Source organism: Neofelis nebulosa, chromosome 4, assembly GCF_028018385.1.
Source record: "Neofelis nebulosa isolate mNeoNeb1 chromosome 4, mNeoNeb1.pri, whole genome shotgun sequence".
NCBI lineage: Eukaryota > Metazoa > Chordata > Mammalia > Carnivora > Felidae > Neofelis > Neofelis nebulosa.
Genome location: NC_080785.1, coordinates 73881035 through 73903267, shown reverse-complemented (window position 1 = coordinate 73903267; position 22233 = coordinate 73881035). Strand labels below are relative to the sequence as shown.

Sequence of the window (22233 nt, the reverse complement as noted above, 5' to 3'; positions counted from 1 at the left end):
GATACACCCATACCAAAATATTATCTGAAATTCAAATTTAATTTGGCATTCTGCATTTTACCTGCCAGTCCCATGCCTAAGGCCAAAAAGTTTGCAAAAGTCTGCCCTAGTAGGAGATCAGTTCCCCTAGTAGGAGATCAAGGGTCCAATTCCAGAAATCCCGGGTGGGGCACTTCCGGTCATGGGGGGCAGGCCAGCGCCGCGCAGGCCCCGCCCATAGCCGGAAGTTTCCCAGGCCGGGTCCCACCTCCGAGCCCACCTCCTGGCGCTGAGAGCCTCCGGGTGTAGGTGTCCCGCGCAGAGCGGGTGGAACCGCCTTCCTGCCTCCAGGGGGCAGCGGCCGCGCTCTGGTCCCTTCGTGGACAGCTCGGCGCCCGCGCCGCTCTTCCTGTCGCTGGGAGTGGCGGGCCGACCAGCGGGCGGCCCGGGCCGGCGGTCGCCATTCCCGTGTCGCTGCGCCCGCGGGGGCCGCCCGAGCCCGCCACGATGCCACTGGGCCTGAAGCCTACCTGCAGCGTCTGCAAGACCACGTCGTCCTCTATGTGGAAGAAGGGCCCGCAAGGGGAGATCCTCTGCCACCACTGCACGGGCCGGGGCGGCGCGGGCGGCGGGGGCGCCGGCACAGGGGCGACTGGCGGGACGGGGGGCAGCAGCGGCGGTGGCGGCTTCGGCGCAGCGACCTTCGCTAGCACCTCTGCTGCCCCTCCGCAGAGCAACGGGGGCGGGGGCGGCAAGCAGGTGAGCTCCAATGGCCCCTCCCGCAGGCGGAGGCCGACTGGGCTTGAGGTGGGCGGAGGCCGGCCGGGCGGGGAGGGGGCGCGCACTGGGGCCTTCCCCGACCGTGGGACCCTGCTAGAGTGGGCCGTCTCCTCCCACCACGAAAAGATCTTCGTTGATTTGGCCCATCGTAAGCACCTTTTGTTATTTTCAGAAATTGAAAGTGTACAGAAAGTAAGAAAATTAAAAACCCTTCAGAAATCGCCCTCATTGTAATAACAGTTGCAGGAGTAACCAGACATCTCAATACACACACGTATACACAGACACTAAACAGGATCACGCTACTGGACCTTTCTCTGTTAAAGTGATTTTACCATTATGTCATATTAAGTAATATCATTGTCATTGCTTTAAATGGCAGCATAAGTATTCCATTGTAGGAAGTGCCATACCTAACCCACCGTCGCCCTGGAGAGTTCAGTCGTTAAGGGTTGTTCACTACTATAAATGTCAACAAATGAATAGTTCTTGCCTTGGCCTAGACTTACTCGCACTCCTGCCCCCCTGCCCTTCTGTAAGTAGTTCACACGTTTTTGGAGGCTATGGAGATGCTTGCCCAGGGCGTTCTAATTAGCCCAGTTCCTGTGATTACCCAGCATAAAAGGAAAAGGTACATTTTTACTTAATTTTTATAAATCAGCATAAAGTGCGTAGTCTGGAGTCATTGTAAGATGGTTGTATCGGGACAGCAGTCTTTCTATAATTTTATCTTTTTTGTTCTTTAATTGTTCATATAACAGAGTAAGCAGGAAATTCACAGGAGGTCTGCTCGGCTGAGAAACACTAAATACAAATCTGCTCCAGCTGCTGAAAAGAAAGTTTCCACCAAAGGAAAAGGGAGAAGACATATTTTTAAATTAAAAAATGTAAGATGATTGTGGACAGTGTCTTTTACGGTAATGGCATTGTGTGTGTAGTGTGTCTGTCACTGCCTTCATTTCTCATTTGGACTTCGCTCTTGCAGTATTCTGGGGAGTGGTCTACACTACCTGAAAGGAAGTTAACACTGTTGCAGGAGGCTTACTGTTTATAGTTAATAATATCCTTTCTCTCTTTTTTAGCTTTTAATTTTTTCCACTGGGAAATATAAAATATGAGTCTAAAAGAAACCTAAGCCTCAAATGCATTTTACTGGGTCCTCTGTGCAAAGGAGGAGGTGGGATTATGGTTCTTGGTATCACCAGGTATATTAGGAGAAAAAAATTTCTTTTTATTCTTTGAAGATTGAAGTAAATAATACCGTAACTTATTCATTTACATGTTTGTTATTACAGCCCCAGAAAATGTAGCTTACTGACTTATGATGATCAGTTTGATGAATATGAATCAAATATTTTGCTAACCTTTTCTTCTGCTGCTGTAAGAAAATATATGGTTGACAGACTTGTGCTGGGGGTAGTTGAAAGTGCCTTTTTTGCAGTTAAATACTCAGGATTTTTGTAAACACAAGGGGAAAATGGTCAAACACAAATGTAGACTACTTTTTTTAAACCTTAGTATGGTGAAAAAAATAAAATAAAATAAAATCAACCTTAGTATGGTGTTCTTTCAGAACAGGAATGTTTCACTTACCTGCAAAGGCATTTCTGAAGTTGGGCATATTCATTTGTAAAACACAGAGGGGCCCTGCAGTATATTCTTGTGCAGATTGCAGATTCTTTTCCCATTAAGAAGAGTTGCCCCTAATTTACTTAAGACTTTTATAATTTAGTTTTCTTAAAATGAGGCATTTATTGACTAGACAAAGCATGTTAAGTAAATGTGCATTTGACTATAGTTGTGTCACTTAAACACATATTTTCCTCTCATGTGTGGCTGAATATGCCCTGCAGTTATTTCAGTATCAATTTCTCTAGCAACCCCTTTCTTCAAGGATGATGCCAAGACATATTTGGGGAGGCCTGGTTTTTGTGTTGTGGCACACAGCGTATACTGCAGCTTTAGAAGGGATTTCAGGAATGGTTGGGTGGTGACAAATTTACTAAGAACTCCCAAGGAAGCTTCATATAGCCTTAGTTCAGCCTTGCTAGAAAATTACTTCTGATGACAATGAGTATCCTAGTAGTTCCACAGATAAGCTGAGATGGAAAATGTCTTCAAAGGAGACACTTTTTCACCTTGTGTTCACCTACACATTTTTTATGACTTCCACTCCTATCATGCCCAGGCCATCGGAGCCAGGATATTTTTATAACTAGAATGTTAATATGTAATAAAGCTTTGAGAGTGCATGCAGTGGATCTAAGCAGCATAATCAGAAGCTTGCGCTTTGGTTCTCAGCAATTTTTAAGCTGCTGGTAGCAGAAATAGCCGTGGAAATATTCAAACTGCCTTACCACTACATTCAGAAAATCGTTTGTCTTTTTATTGCACTCCTTGTCAATAAATAGATTTAGGATTTCTGAAGTTACAGAATTCTCATAGATGGCTGGGAAAATGTCTATACACACTACACACATATAATAATACACTATGAATGTGCTAATATGTTTGCTTTTGTTTTTTTTCCTAGCCCATCAAAGCTCCTGAGTCTGTTTCCACTATAATCACTGCAGAATCGATCTTCTACAAGGTAAGCACCTGTAGGGTCACTGAGGGAAGATTTGGACCTGTTGTGTGATATGCTGCCAAATGTTGGGTTAGTCCAAAGGTCTCTGCTCCTCTGTACGGTATGTGATTATTTCTTGTTCTTTTCTAAACTATTTTCCCTCATAGGTGGCTGGTATAAGACATCTCATCCAGAGCTGAGGGGTAGTTGCTTATTGAAACGTGTTATTTTTAACTATTTTAAGTATCTCAAAATGCTAACGTATAGTGTGGAGTCATGAAAGAGTGAACCATCCTAGTCACTGTGACAGTCACTGTGTGAGAAGCAGAGTAGGGGCTTGGACTAGTAGAGATTGTATAGACCTGATATCTGGTGGGTAGAGGAGGCACAGGGATTCTAAAATGCCTTTAAGGAGAAGTGAGAGGAATAAGGATAGTGGTGGTGATTAACATCTACTACAAGTCCATGGTGAAAGAGTCCAAAATGTTTTGATACAAGAGTGAGGAAGTCAGGTTTCCTGGGATCCAAAGCCCACAGACATCTGCTACTCCGGAGAGACATGACCTATTGTTATTTTTTAACCAGAAGCCTTAGGAAAGCAGTTGCAACATAGAAAAGAGCCCCAAAAACCTGCAGGCCTGGCACAGGCAGCAGCCATTAAATATTGTTGATGTTTTGGGGTCTGAATTATCTTTTGGGGGGCAGTGACACAAATTAGTGCTTCATACCTGACTGAAGTGGACCAAACGCTGAGAAACTCAAGTGTTATACTGTGTACCTTTTTTTTTTTGTTAGCCTAGACTAACAGTCTGTATACACAGGCAAACATCTGTCCTGTATTTCCAGCCTTTCATCATTGTTAAGAATAAAATAGCTGAAGTTTAGCATGTGCTTGCTATGCATCAGCCACCAAGATGAGCATGTCACATGCTTTACTTCATTCAATCCCCTCCATGAAGTGCTGCTGTTATTCCCACTTTATGGATGAAAATAGTGAGGCACAGAGAAATTAATGAACTTGTCAAAGATAAAATAGTCAACAAGTCATGGAGCGAGCTCGGCTCCTGGCTGCACTGGCAAGTGGCTGTGTGACAACCTCTCTTGTGTTTCTTCATCTATAAAATAGGGATTGTAAATAGCAGCTACCTCAGTGGGTCAAGCAAGATCATGTATGTTAAGCACTTAGCAGAGTAAGCACTCAATGAAGAGTAGAAATTGATATCCATCATGTTTTCAAATTTGTGTATCACTCTCACAGCTGAACATACAGTTTACAGATTGAGTCCAGAAGCAGCTGGTTTGGGGGGCACCTGGCTGGCTCAGTCAGAAGAGCATGTGGCTCTTGATCTTGGGGATTTCCACACTGGATGTGGAGTTTACTTAAATAAATAAACTTAAAAAAAAAAAAAGCAACTGGTTTGGCTAAGGATTTAGTGTACTAGTGATTTCCACGCATGTCTCAACTGACAAAAAGGCAATGGCGTGTGGGACCTGTTATCACAAGTATCAGGATTTCTTATTGCTGTCTACCATCCACATTTGTTAAACAATAAGGACAAAGTGCAACAAGATATTCGGGTAATGCTGCAGATATCATACCCAGTACTGCAGAGGCCATCGCTGCAGTGCCACTGTGGTCAGCGCCAGGGCAGGAGAGTTAAAAGGTCACTGCCATCTGTTGAACTGGAGTCCAGATCAGGCATGCTAGGGGGAGCTGAGTGGGAACCACTGGGTCTGATGGCCAAGAGTATGGGCAGCCAAGACCCCAGATGGTTAAATGGCCTTCCTGTGGCAAAAGAGCTCCATGAACCACTCTGCTTACTCCTAATCCAGTGTTCTTCAGTATATTGTGTTGACCTTCTTTCTTGTCTGCCAAAAACCCTGAAACCTCCCTGCAAATGAAGGGACTCTTTAGATCAAGTACCTTAGTCACGTCCATTGCTCTATGTAGGTACATACACAACACATGTTAATAAACACTTACCATGTGCCAGGTACTGCTTGCCATTGGAATCTTTCACCAAGATATTGTCTTTGCCTTGCAGTTCTGTTTTCACATGATTATATATTTTGAGTTAATATTCATTAAGCATATATTTGAGTGCCTATGATAAGCAAGGTCCTGTTTTTTTATGTGTGAAAAAACAAACTAATCATTGGTAATTTGGGAATAATGATTCTATGTGTAGACAAAGTAAACCATAAGTGTAAAGTATTTATATGACAAAGAGCTTTGAGTAGTGTCTACAAGGACCAGATGATGATGGATGTGAACTAGGAAGTAGCAGATGGTAGCCCCCATTAACCCTACCTGTCCATAGTGATCTACATACAGCAGTCAGCCTTAGACACATGAATGAAGAAGTATCCACCTGGAGAAACTCCTGTCACAGTTCACTCACTGCAAGTATTTCTTCAGAATTATTTTTAGGGTTGAGACGCACAATATCTTTAATGGCTTTACCGGCTGCCAAGGCCCTATTTTGAGTGAAGCGGTGATAAATCACACTTGGTTCCTGCAAGTCAAGGATTCCTTCACCAGCTGAGAACCACACGTACCTAAGGAAGTGCTGAGTATCATTTGGATCAGCCATTATAGGTGTTGGAAGGAGAGATTATTTCCTTTTCAAGACCTAGGGGAGAAAACATAACAACAGATAGCAGACAGAGTCATAGGGAGGGCTAGACACAGGACATGTACAGATTAGTTAGTTGGCTGTGAAGTAGAGTGGGGATAAGACATGAGGCCTTGAGCGGCACCTGGGTGGCTCAGTCGGTTAAGCATCCAACTTTGACTCAAGTCATGATCTCACAGTCTGTGAGTTGGAGCGTCAGGCTCTGTGCAGACAGCTCAGAATCTGGAGACTGCTTCTGATTCTGTGTCTCCCATTCTCTCTGCACCCCCCCGCAAAGATAAACATTAAAAAAATAAATATAAATTAAAAATACATTAAAAAAAGACATACAGGTAATTGTCTTGTGGGAGGATATCAAAGTGAATGGGAAAAGACCTATCCTGAAGACTGACTATAATCAGAAGAGTTTCTGTCATTTCTTTGGGTTTGAATTTGTCATGTCCGTTTTCTTTATGGACGCCAATGAGGGAGATGTGTAGAGCATATTCTCATCCAGGAAGCAATGCTTTTCAGTACAGGACAGAGAAGGACCACTGAGCTGATAAAGGAGCCCCAGCTGCGTTCTCTGCCTTATGTAGCCTTCAGCAAGTCTGATATGAAAATCTGATATGAAAATTCTGATATGAAATCAAAGTGTCATTATAAATAATAAATGTTTCCTCCAGATGCAAGTTTCATGTGTGTGTAATTTTCATTCAGGAGTGAAAAACTTCAGGATTGGCATCAACAGTATAAATGTTGATGCATATTAGACCCTCTCAAAGGTGTTTTACTGACCACTTTGCAAACTGTTTATTTCATGTTAAGGAGGTTTCAGTTCATAGCTGTGGTTTTTATTTTCACTTCAAATATGGGGTTATCTTCTGTCTCCCCCAGGGAGTCTATTACCAAATTGGAGACGTTGTTTCTGTGATTGATGAACAAGATGGAAAGCCCTACTATGCTCAGATCAGGGGCTTCATCCAGGACCAGTATTGCGAGAAGAGTGCCGCACTGACGTGGCTCATTCCCACCCTCTCTAGCCCCCGGGGCCAGTTTGATCCTGCATCCTACATCATCGGTGAGTATGACAAGTGGCACAGGTAAGTCTCCACTATTACATAAAGGAATGTATTAGTCTGCTCAGGCTGCCACAACAAAATAGCACAGGCTGAGTGCCATAAACACAAAACCTGTTTTCTCACAATGCTGGAGGCCAGAAGTTGAAGATCAAGGTGCTGTCAAGATCACTTTCTGATAAGAGCTTTCTTCCTGGCTTGTAGGCACCACCTTCTCCCTAAGACCTCAAATGGCCTTTCCTCTGTGTGTGCACACTCCTAGTGTCTCTTCCTCTCCTTAGAAGAACATCAGTCCTAGCAAATTAGGGCTCTACCCTATGACCTCATTTTTTTTTTTATTAACTTGTTTTTTTTTTTTTAATTTTTTAAAATTTACATTCAAATTAGTTAGCATATAGTACAACAATGATTTCAGGAGTAGACTCTTTAGTGCCCCTTACCCATTAAACCCATCCCCCCTCCCACAACCCCTCCAGTAACCCTCAGTTTTTTCTCCATATTGAAGAGTTTCTTCTGTTTTGTCCCCCTCCCTGTTTTTATATTATTTTTGCTTCCCTTCTCTCATGGTCATTTGTTTTGTCTCTTAAAGTCCTCATATGAGTTAAGTCATATGATTTTTGTCTTTCTCTGACTAATTTCACTTAGCATAATACCTCCCAACTCCATCCATGTAGTTGCAAATGGCAAGATTTCATTCTTTTTAATTGCCGAGTAATATTCCATTGTATATATATACACCACATCTTCTTTATCCATTCATCCATCGATGGACATTTGGGCTTTTTCCAAACTTTGGCTGTTGTTGATAGTGCTGCCATAAACATTGGGGTGCGTGTGTCCCTTTGAGACAGCACACCTGTATCCCGTGGATAAATGCCTAGTAGTGCAATTGCTGGGTCATAGGGTAGTTCTATTTTTAGTTTTTTGAGGAACCTCCATACTGTTTTCCAGAGTGGCTGCACCAGCTTGCATTTCCACCTATGACCTCATTTAACCTTAATTATCTCCCTAAAGGCCCCATCTCTAAACACCATCACTTCAGGGGTTAGGACCTCAACATATGAATTTGTGGGACTATAACTTAGTCCATGGCAAAGAAACATAAGCATCATTAAATGTTAAAAAGGAAAGAACTTTATAGAAAATATGAAAGATACTTTATATAGTTGGGGTTTGAGTGCTATCAGTTTTTGAGTTAGGGCAATACATACCTACTAACAAGTGATGTGGATAAGATTTTTCTGAGCGACCCAGGTTAAACTCTATTAAAAGAATTTATTGCTCAGGAGTTAGGCTTATTTAGGCATATTGACTTATAAAAATCTAATTAAAAATAATTTGAAAAGCAACTGTCCCTATTATTTCTGGCATCTTAACAAATTTTCATTACGTATCCCTCCACATGTCACACATATTCATCCTAGACGTTTATGATGTCATTGTGTACAGTTGGAATGGCAGCCACTGTACTTTTATGCATTTCAAAGCTGACAAAAGAAGTGGTATAAATGTTTCTCATAGACTTGCAGGAAGAAGTTGCTGATTAATACAGTTTAAAACGTGTTCAGAGTTTTTAAATTACCCCATATTTTCAACCTTTCTGCAGTGAACTTGCATTACTTTTCATATGAAGGGTTTTTCGTTTTTTCCAGAGGGAACTCAGGGACAAATAAGCACTGCTGTTATTCTCACCTATGGGTGAAGCTTGATACACAATCAGTTCTAAGTCTTCTGCTTGTAGGTACATAGAAGAGTGGACTTTCATCTCCCTGACTTCTAGGACTGGGTTCTCAGCAGAGGCGGTGATGTGAAGAATCACCGCTGGGGCTCCTCTCCCACCTCCTCCTCTAATCCTCAGATACTAGAGTGGGAAGTATGGCATAGAGATTCAGAACACAGGTGCTGGCGCCAGACTGTCTGGGTTCATAGCCAAGCACTTACTAGTTGTGTGGCCCTGAGCAAGTTCCTTAATCTCTCTTGCCTCATTTTCCTGATACATAGAACAGGAATAATAATAGTGCCTTCCTCCAAGCAAAGTTGTGAGGACTCAAAGTATCCGTGTATGTGTAGTACTTAGAACAGTATGGGCACATGATAATAAACACTGGTGTGCTAATATTTTTAGAGTCCTTCCTATATTGAGTCACTGTTTGGGGGAGTTAAACAGGTAAAGTAGAAAAAGTAGTGGAGAGTGACTTCAGAGTAATACATGTGTCAAGGACTAATGTCAGGTCACCAGAGTGGTTTGCCCTACCATTTAGGAATTTTAACCCTTTGTGAAAATGACATATATGTTCGAAAGATATTTAATCTTTCCACTGACCGCCTTTTAGGACCAGAGGAGGATCTTCCAAGGAAGATGGAATACTTGGAATTTGTGTGTCACGCACCTTCTGAATATTTCAAGTCACGTTCATCACCATTTCCCACGGTTCCAACCAGACCAGAGAAGGGCTATATATGGACTCATGTTGGACCTACTCCTGCAATCACTATTAAGGAAACGGTTGCCAACCATTTGTAGTTTAGAAAGTAAAACTTACTTCCAGTTATCTTGGATTCATAGTACTCTAAGACTTGCCACATATTTCTTTCATGAAATTCCTAGATGGAAAGAAGACTAAGAAGTTTTTCCCTACTACCCAGTAACCAGTAGCTTATTTATTACTAGTCACTTGGAAAGTGAAAAGGGATAACAAGGAATTAAATTACAGGCAAAGGCTATAATTTCCAGGGAGACCATTAGGAACAGGTGGTATCTGTTTTTCTCCATGGATTGTATTTCTCTAAATGGATTGTAGTTTTCTACAAGAACAAAACGGTAATTAAGGTTTAGATTTCTGACTAAGGACTTAATCAAATAAAATATAGCTATGACCAACTGTATCTATCACAAAGTTACACAAGCTTTATTTTCTCATCTAGAAAATGCTAGGTACACTCTTGGCTACTTAAACCTTAAAGAAACTGATAGATGGATGATTGTATTAGCCTGGGCTTTTTAAAACTTTATTCTGCAGCAAACAGATTCAGAATTATTTTGTTGATCTTAACAGAGCTGCTCATTCTTCATTGTTTTTACCTCCCTTTCTCAAACTAAGGTTTCCAATCAAACAATAAAATTTTGTAGAGCAGACTGAACTTCATGAAAAGCACATAGGAGACACCTAGTGTTCAGGCATCCCACTTGGTAGTTTCTTGACTACCATTAGAACAACCTTTTGGCAGTCATAAAAATGATTAATGGGCCATAAGCATTTAATATCTTCAAAAAGTCTACCATCTGCTATAGAGTCATAGTAACAGGCCTAAAACAAAGTCTTAGACTTAGAAGCCCTGTTTTCTATGAAATTGTCCAGAATTCAGGTGTAAGTTTTACTTCAAATGCAGGCCAGCTAAGTAAGGGGACAACAATGTGAAAATGGGAAGAAGTGGGGACCATACACTCGTGCCTCCAATTCTGTTGTGACTTAACCAGCATTTTTCAACTCCAGGAAAATTTGTCAGAATCTTATTTAATCGTAGTGATTTTGAGTTGTAGCAGTTTTACCTGTTCACATTTTTCTACACAGTGATGGTTTGTATGTTAGAAGCAAGCAACTGTAGATAGCTCTATGTACATAGTTATCTCTACAAAAGTTACAGTAAAATTTGTTGTAAATACTATTGTAAATAGCTAAGTGCCAATATTCAAACTTTTGGATTAAAATGTATTTTTCATATTGTATTCACTTTGGATTTATTTCATTTAAACATTTAAATGTGGGGCTTTCTAATGGTATAAATAGAAAACACCAAGGTTATACTCTTAATTTGGAGCAACAGATTGATCAACATATACTTGATTTTAGGAAAATTTCAAAGAATGGCTACTTGGGAAAAGAAATACTTAATGTAAGATACTTATTAAAATGTAAAAATAATGGGGTGGCCTGGCTGGTTCAGTCAGGGGAGCATGGTACTCTTGGTCCTGGGGTTGTAAGTTCAAGCCTCATGTTGGGTGTAGAGATTCCTTAAAATCTTTTAAAAATTAATTAATAAAGTTAGAAAATATTGAAAAAACAATAAATACCATGTGTTTATAAATTGGTAAATACTTGTGTAGTATCTTTTAAAATAAAGATTGAACTTTCACTTTCTTCCTCAACAGACTTTACAGACTGAGCTAGCCAGGTACCCCCCAAAATTTTTAAATTTCTATCTGTCAGTAAAATGTGTATACAAAATTAAAACCAGGGTGCCTGGATGACTCAGTCAATTGAGCATCCAGCTCTTGATTTTGGCTCAGGTTATGATCTCTCAGTGTGTGGGATCATACCCCAAGTCAGGCTCCGTGCTGACAGTGAGGATCCTGCTTGGAATTCTCTCTCTCCTTCTCTCTCTGCCCCTCCCATGTGCACATACTCTCTGTCAAAAAAATAAAATAAACTTAAAGAAAAATTAAAAACCAAGGGGAGGAGCCAAGACAGCAGAACAGCATGGAAGGTTTTTTTGTGTGTGTCTCTTAGCCATGAAATACAGCCAGATCAATGCTAAACCATCCTGCACACCTAGAAAACTGATTGGAGTATTAGCACAACAATCTACACAACCCGAACCACAGAACTCAGCAGGTACGAGGCGCAGAGAGGTGAACAGGAGAGAGAAACCATGGAGGGCAGGGAGCTGTTTTTGCTTGCAAAGAGAGGACAAAGATGGGCGATAGTATGGGAAAGCCCCCCCCCCACCCCAACACCAAAAGCAACTGGAGAGAAAGTGGAAAAGTGAAAACAGCCACAAGGACTGAACTAAAAGGGGAGAAAGGAGAGCGTTTAAATTCCATTAAGACTCTATAAACAGGGGTAGCACAGAGTCTGAAACACCACAAGTCAATACCTGACAGTGCTCTGGCGAGAAGGGCAAATCCCCAGGAGCAGAGTGAATACAGGGGTCCTTGAGCCACATGGGGAGAGGCGATTCCACTGCAGGGAGGTTGTTTGGTAGAGACTGTGTGGCTCCCCCCACAGGCAAAGGCCCCAGTGGACCCTGGAAAACAACCATATTTGCTGATGCTGGAACAAGATTGTTAAGGGTTAAGCCTGGTGCCAGATGTGTGTTGTGATTTTCCATAATCCATGAAACACTGCTGCTACACGATCCCATGAACTTGTATTGGGTCAGGCTGCCACCCAACTGCAGTCTCTGGCCATTGGCAACAGCATGGTCCTGCAAACATTCCTGGGTGTGGCCGGCACTCAGCCTTGCTCAGTGAGACCCTCCCCCAGAGGGTCAGAACAGGTCAAAGCTTCCATCCCTCAGAAGCAAGGGGCAGGAAAAACAGCCCCAATTGAGATAAAACTCAGGAGGGAGATGCCACCTGGCAACCTGATGGCTTGGTCACAGACTGTAAAAGCAGGGAGTGGATGGAAGCCAAAGACAAAGGATGGGTACGCGATTGCTGGTTGGGGAGAGCAGAGTTACAATACTAGACACTGGGTAGCTGGGTGACACCATTTCCACCCCTCCCTGCACATGTGCTTACACACCTACAAGCACCACAACAATCCACCCCAGTAAGCTAAGCAGCGCCATCTAGTGGGGAACGGAGCCATTGCACTAAGCCCCCAAATTGGGCCAACCTTGCTCTTCAGGAACACCACATGTCTCTCCGCCTGGTTAGTGTCCAGAATATAAAGTGCCTAATAACTTGACTTCAATGGGAAAACAATGTAATTTCACGAATTTCAGTCCGTTTGCTGGTCCATCTATTAATTTTCTTTTTTTCTTTTTCATTTCTTTTTCATGAATACAGAAAGAGAAAAAAATTATTTTTATGTTCAATTTTTATTAAAAATATTTTTATTTTTTCTACTATATTGTTTAATTCTTTGTAAATATTTCAAATTCTATTTTACTTCCATCATTTCATTTTATTCTATTTCATTGTATTTTCTCAAATTTTCAAACATTTTCCTTTTATTTTTTCCACTTTTTCTCTAATCTATCAAGCTCCTTTAAACACCCAGACCAAAACACACCTAGGATCTGGCATCATTTATTTGATTTGTGTGTGTGTGTGCGTGTGTGTGTGTGTGTGTTATTTTAAATTTTTTAATTTTAATTTTTTTACCTTATTAATTTCTTTTCTTCCTTCAAAATGATGAAACGAAGGAATTCACCCCAAAAGCAAGAGCAGGAAGAAACGACAGCCAGGGACTTACTCAACACAGATACAAGCAAGAAGTCTGAACCAGAATTTAGAATTATGATGCTAAGAATACCAGCTGGGGTCGAAAATAGATTAGAATCCCTTGCCGCAGAGATAAAGAAGGAAAAGCTAGTCAAGATGAAATAAAAAATGCCACAACTGAGCTGCAATCTCGAGTGGATGCCACAGCAGCATGGATGGATGAGGCAGAACAGCGAATCAGTGATACAGAGGACAAATTTCTGGAGAATAATGAAGCAGAAAAAAAGAGGGAGACTAAGGCAAAAGAGCACAAATAAGTATTAGAGAAATCAGTGACTTATTAAAAAGGAACAACATCAGAATCATAGGGGGGTCCCAGAAGATTAAGAGAGGGGAAAAAGGGGTGGAAGCATTATGTGAGCAAATCACAGCAGAAAACTTTCCTTAGCTGGGGAAAGACACAGACATCAAAATCCAGGAAGCACAGAGGACTCCCGTAAGATTCAACAAAAACCGACCATCAGCAAGGCATATTATAGTCAAATTCACAAAATACTCAGGCAAGGAAAGGATCATGAAAGCAGCAAGGGGAAAAAAGTCCTTAACCTACAAGGGAAGACAGATCAGGTAGGTTTGCAGCAGACCTAGCCACAGAAACTTGGCAGGCCAGAAAGGAGTGGCAGGATATATTCAATGTGCTGAATCTGAAAAATATGCAGCCAAGAATTCTTTATCCAGTAGGCTGTCATTCAAAATGGAGGGAGAGATTAAAAGTTTCCCATACAAACAAATATTAAAGGAGCTTGGGACCACTAAATCAGCCCTGCAAGAAATTTTTAGGGGGAGTTTCTGAGGGGATAAAAGTCAAAGAGAAAAGAGAGAGAGAGAGAGAGAGAGACCAAAAACTACAAAGGTCCTAGAAAGGACCAGAGAACACCACCAGACACTCCAACTCTACAAGAAACATAATGGCAATAAATTCATATCTTTCAGTACTCACTCTAAACGTCAAAGGACTAAATGCTCCAATCAAAAGACATAGGGTAACAGAATGGATAAGAAAACGAGATCCATCTATATGTGCTATTTACAAGAGACCCACTTTAGACCTAACGACACCTTCAGACTGAAAGTAAGGGGATGGAGAACCCTCTATCATGCTAACGGTCGCCAAAAGAAAGCCAGAGTAGCCATACTTATAACAGACAATCTAGACTTTAAAATAAAGACTGTAACAAGAGATGAAGAATGGCATTATATCATAATTAAGGGGTCTACCCACCAAGAAGACCTGACAATTGTAAACATGTATGCTCCAAATGTGAGAGCACCCAAATAGATAAATCAATTAGCCACAAACATAAAGAAACTCATTGATAACAATACCATAATAGTAGGGGACTTCAACACCCCACTGACAACAATGGACAGATCATCTAAACACAAAATCAACAAGGAAACAATGGCTTTGAATGACACACTGGACCCGATGGACTTAACAGAGATAGTCAAAACATTTCATCCTAAAGCAGTGGAATATACATTCTTCTTCAGTGCACATGGAACGTCCTCCAGAATATATCACATACTGGGACACAAATCAGCCCTCAACAAGTACAAAAAAGTCGAGATCATACCATGCATATTTTCAGACCACAACACCATGAAACTCGTAATCAACAACCAGAAAAAACTTGGAAAGATAACAAATACTTGGAGACGAAAGAACATCCTACTGAAGAATGAGTGGGCTAAACAAGAAGTTAAAGAGGAAGTTAAAAAGTACATGGAAGCCAATGAAAATGATAACACCACAGCCCACAACCTCCAGGACACAGCAAAGGCAGTCATAGGAGGGAAGTATATAGCAATCCAGACCTTCCTAAAGAGGTAAGGAAGGTCTCTGATACACAGCCTAACCTTACACCTTAAGGAGCTGGAAAAAGATCAGCAAGATAAAACCCCAAACCAGCAGAAGACAGGAAATAATAAAGATTAGGGCAGAAATCCATGCTATCGAACCCAAAAAAACCCAGTAGAACAGATCAATGAAACCAGAAGCTGGTTCTTTGACAGAATTAACAAAATTGATAAACCCCTGGCCGGTCTGATCAAACGGAAAAAGGAAAGGACCCAAACAAATAAAATCAAGAATGAAAGAGGAGAGATCACCTCCAACACAGCAGAAATAAAAACAATAATAAGAGAATATTATGAGCAATTATATGCCAATAAAATGGGCAATCTGGAAGAAATGGACAAATTCCTAGAAACATATAAACTACCAAAACTGAAACAGGAAGAAGTAGAAAATTTGAACAGGCCCATAACCAGTAAGGAAATCGAATTAGTAATCAAAAGCCTGCCAAAAACCAAGAGTCCAGGGCCAGATGGCTCTCCGGGGGAATTCTACCAAACATTTAAGCAAGAGTTAACACCTATTCTCTTGAAGCTGTTCCCAAAAATAGAAATGGAAGGAAAACTTCTAAACTCTTTCTATGAAGCCAGCATTACCTTGATTCCAAAACCAAAGACCCCACTAAGAAGGAGAACTATAGACCAATTTCCCTAATGAACATGGAGGCAAAAAGTCCTCAACAAAGTATTAGCCAACTGGATCCAACAATACATTAAAAAAATTATGCACTATGACAAAGTGGGATTGATACCTGGGATGCAGGGCTGGTTCAATATCTGCAACACAATCAGTGTGATTCTTCACATCAATAAAAGAAAGGACAAGAACCACATGATCCTCTCCATGGATGCAGAGAACGCATTTGACAAAATACAGCATCCTTTCTTGATAAAAACCCTCAGGAAAGTAGGGATAGAAGGAGCATACCTCGAGATCAGAAAAGCCATATATGAACGACCTGCCGCTAATATCATCCTCAATGGGGAGAAACTGAGAGCTTTCCCCCTAAAGTCAGGAACAAGATAGGGCTGTCCACTGTCACCACTGTTATTCAACACAGTGTTGGAAGTCTTAGCCTCAGTAATCAGACAGCACAAAGCAATAAAAGGCATCCAAATTGGCCAGGAGGAGGTCAAACTTTCACTCTTCGCAGATGACATGATACTCTATGTGGAAAACCCAAAAGATTCCATCAAAACAAACAAACACACAAACAAACAAACTTCTAGAACTGATCCATGAATTCAGCAATATTACAGGATATAAAATAGTGCACAGCAATCGGTCACATTCCTATACACCAATAATGAAGCAACAGAAAGAGAAATCAAGGAATCGATCCCATTTACAGTTGCACCAAAACCCATAAAATACCTAGGAATAAATCTAACCAAAGAGGTGAAAAACCCATACACTGAAAACTGTAGAAAGCTTATGAAAGAAATAGAAGAAGACACACAAAAAAAGGAAAAATATTCCATGCTCCTGGATAGGAAGAACAAATATGGTTAAAATGTCAATACTACCCAAAGCAATCTACATATTCCATGCAACACCTATCAAAATAACACCAGCACTCTTCACAGACCTAGAACAAACAATCCTAAAATTTGTATGGAACCAAAAAAGACCCAAATAGCCAAAGCAATCTTGAAAAAGAAAACCAAAGCAGGAGGCATCAATAATCCTGGACTTCAAGGTGTATTATAAAGCTGTAATCATCCAGACAGTACTTACTGGGACAAAAACAGACACTCAGATCAATGGAACAGAATAGAGAACCCAGAAATGGACCCACAAGCGTATGGCCAACTAATCTTTGACAAAGCAGGAAAGAATATCCAATGGAATAAAGACAGTCTCTTCGGCAAGTTGTGCTAGGAAACCTGGACAGCGACATGCAGTTGATATTGAAGCCAAGTTTCATTACAGTGCAATATTAATTTGTTTCTCTTTAAATTACCCAATTTAAATTGTGCCCAATTCTCTAGGATGCACCCTAGTGCATCCTTGGGATGTTCATAGCAGCCCCCATTTAGGACCTGCATGTGGGGATTCTTCCGTGACACTATGGTTTACCTCAGTCACATAAGACCCAGATTCTGCACTTTGTTTTCCTGCCTTTATCTTTCCAGGCACAAGAGGAAAGCAACAGCAGTTCACTCTGCTAAGGTTTTAGATGGAGTTTGCTAGATAATTATCCTGAAATTAAGTGTATAATATAAATGGGGAGAGGAAATTTGACTTGCTAGCCCAGAATAGGGAATCTGGCAAAACAGATGTTTTAAATGGCACTTGAGGCAGAAATAGACAAAGGACAGGTCTGGATGTTGTCCTTCCAGGCAAATACAACAAAAGGATCCAAATGCACAACAGAAGTCAAACAGTTGTGTTGCATTAAGCAAAAATCAGGTTGGGTACAGAGGGAGGATAAGATTCTAGGAAAGTATTGTCAGGAATGCCAGAGAGCTAAGGTAAAGAGTTCCTGGCCTTGGTGGTCCCAGCTGAGTGAGGTGGATGAAAGTCACAGGGTTTCCTAGAAACAGAAGAGAGAGAGAGAGGTTCTGAGGGACGAGGAATTATGCCATTCATCAATGTGACGATAGTAATACAGACAAACCAAATCCTATAAATGGGATAGTTTCCAATGTGCTTGTAAACAATAGTGAAGCAAACAGCTCAAAGGTAAGTGGGAAGAAGAAGATAGAAGGGAGGAAGTAGACATCTCTGGACATGCCCAGCGATGCCACTGAGCCTGTGACACAGCAGACACAGCAGCATGATAAGGTCTGGCACTGTGAGTAGGAGGGTGTGGTCTACAAAAGACAGAAAACCAGCTTGGGTGTAAATCCCACTCCTTCATACCTGCCACATTTCCAGCCCGCCATGTGTCTCCTCTACCATCATCCAATAACCCAGCACAACTGGGGCGGCAGGACCATCCTTTGGTCCAACAACAGGATTGTCCAACAATCTTTAAGGCAGTTCTACTGTCCCGGAATTGCCTCAATTCAATCTTGATGTACCAGAGCTGCAATGACACAGTCACCTGACAGTGGACAAAAAAGTAAAGAGACAGTTAGGAGTCTATTCTAGGGGAACAAAGTGGTGGGTGGAATGGGCTACTTACGGGGACAACTTCTCAGATAGTCACCAAGGAACTGATCTTCCTCTTTGATGTGTCTTGGTTTCTCCCAAGCAGCAGTCTAAAACTGCTGTAGGGGTGTATCACAGCACTGGATGATCAATCCTTCCATGTGCATTCCTGGCCGAGCCAGAAATTAGTTGCCATGAGAGAGAGTTCCCTATAGGACTGTTCCCTTTGGGGAAAAGAAGCAAGAGTCCCATTTCTTCAGAGCTAGTGACTCAGTCTCTTATGCCAACCAACAACCTTGAAATTGTCCAGAAGCCAGAGTGGAGAGAGTTTGTGGTGAAAGTAAAACTTGGAGCCAGCAGAGCACACAGAGAGCAGGAGGAACCTCCTGTGGTCATCTGAGTTACTAGCCCGGGGAAATGCACCAGTGAGCCCTGGTGCACCACCATGAGATTCTGCTGTCTTGGGATCCCCGGAGGTGCACCAGGAGAGGAGAGAGTGAGAACAGGTCCCCAGACATGTTTTTCCACATTTCCTTCTTCCCAGAGAACAGTCCAGTTCACAGAAAAAGTACAGAGATAGGAAGTAACCCTGTACTTTCCAACTCTGTTTCCCAGAGGAGGAACATACCAGTACCCCAGCATGGTGAGGAGGTCAAATTGTACTACACAGATGTAGTTTGGGGTACCGTTGTTCCTCTAAGGGTTCCTTCATGTCATCAAAATATGATGCGGGTAAGCCAGGTCCAAGGACCCAGAGGAGGGTCCTTGGCTTTGTGCAGGATAGAAATCAAACGTGAGCCAGAGAAAGTGAAAACAGAGTTTATTGAGTGGTGTGACAGGTAGAGAGTAGCAGATGGAGGTCTGGGAGACTCAGAAAGGAAAGAATGTCTGTCACTTGGGGTTAGGGGTTTGTACTGGAAGGGAGGAATCTAGGGTACATGTTCCCCCGGGGGAATCCAGGGTAGGATCTGACCAAAGGTGCGTGTCAGGTGAACTACAGGTGTTATTCCATAAATTACCGAAGGTAAGGGGTTTTGATGCCAGTGTAACCTAAGATTTGTTTGAAGCTAATGTCTTAGAACATGTTTGGGATCTGGATCTTCTTAGATGTCATCAGGTGTTTGGGGCCCTAGGACAAAACTCAGGAAAGGATTGACTTTCTTGCTTCCTCCTTGAAGTGAGAACATGGCTGCCTGGGCTTCTTCAGAGGCAAAATATGGAATACAAGTAAATGAGGCCTAGCAGAAAAACAGCAGGGATGGAGCCTTTATAAAATGGAACCCTTTAGGGGTCCCACCTGGGTAGCTACCCACCTGGGTAGCTCAGTTAAGCCTCTGACTTGATTTTGGCTCAGGTCATGATCTCATGGTCATGGGATAGAGCCCCGAGTAGGGCTCTGTGCTGAGTGTGGAGCCTGTTTGTTTCCGTTTTCCCCTCTCTCCTGCTCATGTGCGCACATGCTCTTTCTCTCAAATAAATGATAAACCAAAACTTTCTTTGAAAAAGTAATAAATAAAAATAAGTGGAGTCCTTTTAGCCCTCCTACCTCACTGAGATGGCTGAAATACCTTTGTGTAACATAAAAGAAGAAATTCAAAGACTGTGAGATAGACATGTTGAGTGAATGAATCATGTCTAACTCACCAACTTACCACTACCCAACCATGTCCCCCAAGATAGAGAGGGTGTCAGAAAATACTCCCTCAACAAGGCCTTAGAAATACACTGGTGTATTTGTTAGGATTGATCTTGGTTGTAATAGGTACCCTACTCAGAGAAGTAATCAAGAGGTTTATCTGTCTCTAGCATATAAAAAAATCTGGGCATAGGACATCTAGGGCTAGTAGGTCACCTCAGTGGTGCTCTCAGGGAAACAGGCTCCTTGTGTTCTTGCACTGCCTCAGTCACCCATGGTTCTCACCTTCATGTTTGAAGACGGTTGCTGCATCTCTAAACGTTGTGCCCTCATTTCAGGAAGAAAGCCTGTCCCAGGGATTTCTACTTCCTTGTGCTATCTAGAACTATGTCACATAGCCATGTGTGGCTGTAATGGAAATCATGTGACTCAGTAATTCACTTGCCAAGGAGCACAGGAAGGCAAGGGAGAGAGTGCTGGAAAGATTGTTGAGTGACTCTGTCCGTAGAAACTGTGACAACTGGTGGGAGATGCAATTGATAGGGAGACATTGCAGTACAAATGGGCTTTCTGGTTTCAGTGGGGATGAGTGGATCCTGGGATAGCAGAGACCAGGTAGCTGCAATGTGTGAAGCCAGGTGGATGTGGCTACCATAACCAGAAGACAGTGCATTTATTACAAGGGTCTGACCCGCAGGGTTCTTTGGTGCTGCCCAACTAATTGTGGGGTCCTGAAGACCAAAATAGATGGTCAAAGATCCTATTTGATTTTTAGAATTTAAAAATCTTCCACTTAATAAACAAAGGTCTGATTGGAGTCGTCACAACATAGTCATGGCACCTGACCCAGTCTCAGGTCTAGGTCAAAGAAAGAGGAAGCCAGGTGTCTAGGGAAAGGGCCCTGAAATAACATCATAAGTACTTGCTATGGATCTTGCTTCCTCCAAGTTTTCCCCAAAGGACCTGAAGCCACTCACCAGACCATTGTCCAGGTATCCTGAGAAATAACCAGACATTCTGGAGATTATCAGAGACACTGGGCCTGTGCTAATGTTAATTCCCGGAGACCCAGAACTCCATTGTGACCTACCCGTCTAAGTGAAGGCACTGTCACTATACTAGCCCTGATGACCAGTGGACACAGAAAACCCTCCAAGGCAGCAGAATTCTGGAGCAACACGTCTCTTCCATTGTGGCAGGAGGTAGAGATGACTGATATAAAAATCCATGCTAATCCATAGTCTGTGGCTAATAACCTGGAGATCAGAGATTTGTAAGAGCAGGACTAGAGCACTGGCAGTGAGGAGGTCTGCGGGAAAAGTATGGTCCGATTTCTTAGAATGAGCAGAGGGGAAGAAGCAGCAATTTGTCCTCCCTGGAGGGGCACATTCTGGAATTGGGTTTGCTTTGTCCTCCAAATTTCTGCCAATACCATCTTTCAAGGACTCACTCACATGTTTTTATGTTGTTAAGTTATCCCATTGGACACTTGCTTTCTGATCACAAAATTTTCTTCACATTGAAGAGGAAGATGGTAGGCTATGCCAGCAGAATTCACTATATTCAACATAAACACCCAGCACCCTGAATCAGCTGGCCTTCCAAGGAGACCGCGATTTGTGAGGTTGGAATAAATACAGTACAGTTGTTACATGCTGTGAATTCATGACCACGGCCTCTATATAAGCAAGGGTCTGGGAACTAAAGAGGAAGGGGGATAGCACTCCTCTGTTAATACCTCAGTGACCCCAAATCTCTGCCTCCATTCCCTGTGATTCTGGGCTTTGCTGATTGAGAAGTGAGCAAAGGAGAAATACAAGAGGAACACAGTGATGATTCCAGTGGTTTGGAAGGTGTGGGGAGGGTTAGAGTGTTGGCTGAGTGAACAGTCTTGCTGCTGCATGATAAAGGATGGGAGAAGTATGGATGGAACCCTGTGGTAATACTACATATAGTAGGAGTTAATGGAAGATTTCTGTGATAATAAACAGACCACCAGTAGCTCAGATGGCAATGAAGGTTTAGACCTTTCCACCTACTAAAAGACTAATCCACTGATGTTCTGGCTGAACTCAAAGAAACATGGAATAAGTAACTGAAGACAGAAATCAAAAATACTAGGGGCACCTGGGTGGCTCAGTCGGTTGAGTGTCCAACTTCAGCTCAGGTCATGATCTCGCAGTCCGTGAGTTCAAGCCCCGCATCGGGCTCTGTGCTGACAGCTCGGAGGCTAGAGGCTGCTTTGGACTCTGTGTCTCCCTCTCTCTGCCCCTCCCCCACTCATGCACTGTCTCTCTCTCCCTGTCAAAAATAAATAAGCCTTAAAAAAAAAAAAAAAGAAAGAAATCAAAATTACCAACCATGACCTCATGATTAATTGTAGAAAGGGCAA

The 22233-nt window shown here is 42.1% G+C and overlaps 1 protein-coding gene and 1 long non-coding RNA gene across 3 annotated transcripts; one reads left to right on the top strand and one right to left on the bottom strand.

Moving 5' to 3' along the window:
* Positions 1–347: 347 nt before the first annotated feature.
* Positions 348–10749, top strand: GATAD1 (GATA zinc finger domain containing 1). 2 transcript variants are annotated; one of them, XM_058725110.1, is made up of 5 exons: positions 348–738; positions 1521–1646; positions 3293–3352; positions 6841–7024; positions 9356–10749. In XM_058725110.1, the coding sequence occupies exons 1-5, from the start codon at positions 487–489 to the stop codon at positions 9544–9546; spliced, it is 813 nt and encodes a 270-aa protein (XP_058581093.1). In that variant the 5' UTR covers positions 348–486; the 3' UTR covers positions 9547–10749. The 2 variants fall into 2 exon arrangements, with proteins under 2 accessions (XP_058581093.1, XP_058581094.1); XM_058725111.1 differs by having other exon boundaries at positions 6841–7046.
* LOC131509414 (uncharacterized) lies at positions 9618–22147 on the bottom strand. Its single transcript, XR_009260482.1, has 2 exons — positions 17975–22147; positions 9618–12047 (listed from the first exon to the last, which is right to left on the bottom strand). It is a non-coding gene; the product is annotated as an uncharacterized LOC131509414 (long non-coding RNA).
* Between the last annotated feature and the right edge of the window lie 86 nt (positions 22148–22233).